Source organism: Spermophilus citellus (genome assembly GCF_964194105.1).
Source record: "Spermophilus citellus genome assembly, chromosome: X".
Lineage (NCBI taxonomy): Eukaryota > Metazoa > Chordata > Mammalia > Rodentia > Sciuridae > Spermophilus > Spermophilus citellus.
In genome coordinates, this window is record NC_138190.1 from 77,251,655 (window position 1) to 77,256,679 (window position 5,025).

At 45.3% G+C, this 5,025-nt stretch overlaps 1 protein-coding gene across 1 annotated transcript; it reads left to right on the top strand.

Moving 5' to 3' along the window:
* Positions 1–217: 217 nt before the first annotated feature.
* On the top strand, positions 218–1,348 carry LOC308639454 (Y-box-binding protein 3-like; the record flags this gene model as incomplete). The annotated part of the gene is made up of 1 exon (XM_081277699.1): positions 218–1,348. The coding sequence occupies one exon, from the start codon at positions 218–220 to the stop codon at positions 1,346–1,348; it is 1,131 nt and encodes a 376-aa protein (XP_081133825.1).
* Between the last annotated feature and the right edge of the window lie 3,677 nt (positions 1,349–5,025).

A 5,025-nucleotide genomic window follows, 5' to 3' on the forward strand; every position in this document is an offset into this window, starting at 1 on the left:
GTATCCCCCATTGAGACGTCATCAGCAGCCACTGTTTGGTCTACTTCTTGTTTCCCTGGGAGACACGACGGGCCTCTCCAATAGCCTCAGGGTGAAGCCAGAGAGTCCTTTCCCTTGGCCAGCCCTCGCCTCAGGAAGGTACCCCTTCCCTTAGCTCCCAAGGGCCCAATTTCCCCCCAGACTCTCTAGAGAAAAGAGAGCAAACAAAGACGGCCTCATGAATGAAGCTGGAGAGGGCACCTCCACAGAGATGGCCGCTTCAATCTCTCCCGAAGCCACACAGGAACAGCTCATATCACTGGGAAGCGGAGACCCTCCAGGGGCCCTAGTCACCGGCACCCTCAGCGGGGACCCGATCACTAAGGCCGCTGTGGCAGGGGGCACCAAGGGAAAGGCTCCCAAGAAGGTCATCGCCAAGAGGGTGCGAGGCTCAGTCAAGTGGTTTAATGTGAAGAATGGGTATGGCTTCATCAGCAGGCATGATACTCAGGAAGACGTGTTTGTTCACCAAACTGCTATCACTCGGAACAATCCTCACAAGTATCAACGCAGCGTGGGCGATGGAGAGACGGTTGAGTTCGATGTAGTGCAAGGTGAGCGGGGCACCGAGGCCGCTAACGTTACTGGACCCGCAGGTGCTCCAGTGGAGGGCAGCCGCTATGCGGCTAACCGTCCGCGCTTCCGCCCAGGCTGCTACATTAATCACCGTGAGCCACCACTGGGAAGATCCTGGGATGCCAAGGACCATCTGGATGAAGGCGAGGACAGCTACGCGGGCTTCACCGCATGCTTCACAGTAGCCCAGGCCCCGCGGCGCTACCTTCCCAGTCGACCTCAAGATCAATCATTGTGGCGCTTCCCGCCCTTCCGCAGGCCGCAGGTCCTGGCCCTCGGTCCATCGCTCCTCCCTCATCCCCACGGCCCGTGGGCCTCTCACCTGGCCTGGTCAGTACCAGCCTCAAAGCCTGAGGTCACACCGAGGAGGGGGCTGGGCCCCAGCTACTTGCTGAGTCGACCCAGGGGCAGAGGAATGCCTCAGGGGCCAGGAACCTCACCGGTCATCTCTGAGGACCTGGAGGCAGAAAATAAGGAAAGCAGGCGCAAAGCAGGTGGCCCTCAGCAGAGGCCACCACCACGCTACGGATCCCGGCGTCCCAACAACCCGATCCGTCATCCCCAGAAGGCACACGGCACTGAGGGCCAAGACCTTCAGGAGGAAGAGGGTAAGAACCCTGGGATGGGCCCAGCTGAAACTCCTGTTTGTGCTATTGTGGATAAGAAGAGCAGCGTTGCTGAGGAGGAGGACCCTGACGTCCCAGATGCCTCCTCCGCAGCCCAGGGCGAGTAGCGGCTTGGATCTCTCTCCAGGGACTACCTGGCCTGTGCTGCAGGTGAAGTCCCTTTGAGGAGATGATGATGCCCTTTGGTGTGACCTAGTCTCCAAAGGGCAGTTAGAAAAATAGACATTCAATATTGGACTCGCCATGAGAAAAAATACATGACCCTTTACCCAAGATTTGAGGAGTAACCTACAAGATCTGTGTATTTCTAAATACGATCTTAGCATCTGCCTCCAAAGTTTCAGTATACATGCTAGCACCCAACTCTGAACATAAAATTTCTGATGACCAGGACCACAGTTAGTATTCTGAATTCCCTGTTGAATTAGTTGAACTCTTTAGAAAATGGCTTTCATTTTAAATTGAAAAGCATGAAAATAATTATAAAACATTGAAGACTATCTGGCAAGTGGTCAATTTCTCAATAAATCATTTCATCCTGCTTTCAACTGTTATCAATGTTGTCTGATTTTTCTTAAAGCAGGCCACCTCATTATTACATAACTGTATGGAGAAGACTGTGATTTGTAATTTCCTTTTGGTTCTCTTGCAGAAACAATTTTAGCAAAAACAAAAAAAAAATTAAAAAAAAAAACCCAAAACAAAAAACTAACAGGGGCTGGGGTTTTGTGGCTCAGCGGTAGAAAGTTAGTTAGCCTAGCAAGGGCGAGGCCTTGGGTTTAGCACCACATAAAAATAAATTAAGTAATGAATGATATTGTATCTAACCACAACTAAAAATAAATATAAAAAACCCTGAAAGAACAGGTTTACCATTATTAAATCATGAATTTTAAATTAATTTGGCATAGCTATTGAATTCCTCTGGATATTTTAAAATATTAGCACAGTGCAGGGAAAAGAAATCACTTGATCACTTATCATCATCATTTTCCTGCTCCTCCCATGCCCCACGATTTGAGCACTAAGTGTGAAACAAAACAGCTCTGTGATTAAAGGCAGTCCCAAGTACCCATACTTACTACTTTCAGACCACTATTAGAAAAAGAAAAGAAGGCAAGTGAACAAAACAACAGTACATGTCAAAAATGGGCCCTCAGGAAACAGATAATACTGACTTTTATTTTTCCTTTTAAGTGATTTTATCTCATACCATTTCAGTATCAAAAGTGGTCACAGCAGCAGTCATAACTTTTATTGTGCCTAACATGCAGACCTGAAGAAAAACATCTAGTCCGGAGTTTCCATCTCTGCTTCCTGGTGGGGGGTTCATCCAGCTGGCTTTTTTAGTACCCTTGAGAGGCTGAGCGGGTGAAGGTCAGAGCACCTTCAGAGGTAATAGAGACCTTCCAACTGGGAAATGGCACACCATTCCTGGCTTTCATTTGGACATGTGGTGGTGCTGGTGGGCAGCAGGCAGGGCCCAGGTTTGACATGGGGTAGGGGAAGGCTGTTAGTAAGTTTGAAAACAACAACAACAAAACTATAAATTTTTATTTTTCAGGTGAATGACTTTGGAATATCAGTAGAAAAATCAAAATAGGTGTGTTGTTTAGATGTTGAGGCAGTTTCCCACCACATTGCATTTTGGAGACTGAGTACTGAATCATTAATTGTGGGTAAATATCCTCAAGCCATTTGAGTACAAACTGGGAGATTACTCATTCAACAAATATCTGACCACTTCCTTGTGCCAGGATCTATGAAAGTCACTGGTGGGGGTGGTTGCATCATGCTGAAGAAGACGACCCCTTCTCCCAAAGGTGTCTGCAGTTGAGCAGAAAGTGAGAGAAAACAGGAAGTGGTTGCTCAACGTTATGAGTATACTAGCAGAATTATCGGGGAACATGAAAGTTAATGCAGGCAACCCAAATATTGGCAGAGTTGTTCCACAATAAAGAAATCACCTTGGACAAAAGCTTAGCTACTCAGATACCTGAATTTAAATTTACATCTAGTAATCATCACAAAATATTCAGGATTTTATACAACATCCCAGACCGAGCTCAGACTTTCCGTTTCACAAGTGACCATTCTGGGCACCTTGGGCTGGCTCCTTGAGCAGTATTTTACTGGACCTCTTGCTTGTTAATGGAAGGATTTTCCCCTTTGTTGCTCTTCTCAGTTTGCCACAGGCCCCAACCCCTATCCTAGGAAGTGACCTATTATCTCAATTAAGCGTCAAGTTGTTGTTGCCAACTGTGGAATAGAGCCACCTAACTTTAAAAACACAGAGGTGGACCCCACGGTTTGGTCAAATAACAATACAGTGGGAAGAGCACAACTGCAACCCCTGTTGAAATCCATCTCAAGAATTCTTCCAAATTTTCTTACCAACAATAGTGTCCCTGAAAACCTAAAGCTAGAAAGGGAGTTTAAAATGATGGAACTTTTGGTAGAATGCTTTAGCCCTTATCATTCTCCTATATGTGGGATCCCATAGGGCCTCCATAAATTGAGGTTAGTTTAGCATCTTCATATAATCATTAATGCAATGGTTCCTCTAAACTCTGTGGTTCCAAATCCATATGCTCCCCCAACGCAGATCCCTGAGGCAGCTGCTTATCATAATGTCCTGAACTTAACGAATGCATTTTTTTTTCTGCATTCTTCTGCATCCAAGGAACCAGCCACTATTTACCTATGGGATTTATATCTCTAAGGGTAGACAGGTAGCTTGGACAGTCCTTCCCCGAGGGATTCATCGAGAGCCCTCATCTGTTGGGAATATTGGTACAGGACCTCACGGGTTGTTAAACAGTGTTTAAACAAGTAAAACTGTATTATTTCAATATGTAGATGGCCTTCTCTTATGTAGAACTTCAAAAATTTTATCCTTGAAGGGACTGGCTCTCTTCCCAATTTCCTGGCTAACGAGGGATATAAAGTATCCTAAAAGAAGGCTCAAATGTGCCTACCCCAGGTTACCTACTTGGGAATAATAGTGGAATGTGAAACTCAAAATTGTGGCCCAGAAAATATTCAACCCATACACTCATGTCCCTTTTGTCAGACAGTCAAACTCATCACTTTTCAGGGAACTGGCTACTGTAGAATTTGGATCCCTGGATATGCTGAAAGTGTATGACCCTATTATGAATGCTTTTAGGAAGCACGGGGACTTTCACGGGCCAATTATTAACTAGATTCCAGTGGCAAGAAAAGACCTTCAATACATTACAAATATAACTTACCAGGCACCTGCTTTGAGTCTACCTGCTCAGGAAATATTTCAATTATATGCAACAGAAAATAAGGGAGTGGTGCTGAAAATAGTTACTCAATTGTTGGGGGGCACTCCTCAGACTGTACATTACCTATGTAAAGATTTGCACAAAGTCACCAAGGGCTGGCCTTGAATGTACTAGAGCTGTGATTGCACAGGGACTCAGTCTCTGAGGCACGCAAACTTACTCTGGGAGGGTGTCTGACTGTACTTACCTCCCACAACATAGCAAAAATCCCAATTTCTATAAGTAGTATTTGGTTAATAGATAGCCATATACACAAACATCAGGACCTTTTGTTGGAAGGAACTGAAATTTCCTTAAAGACTTCTCAGATTCTCAATCCAACTTCTTTCTTATCCGAGGAAAGGGGGGAAAAAAGAAAACCTCTCCACTCTTGTGAGAATATTTTATTGGAAATTTATGCTGCCAGATGTTATTTATCTGATCATGATATAGATAAGCCTGATCTTCCCTGTACACCAATGGGAATGCAT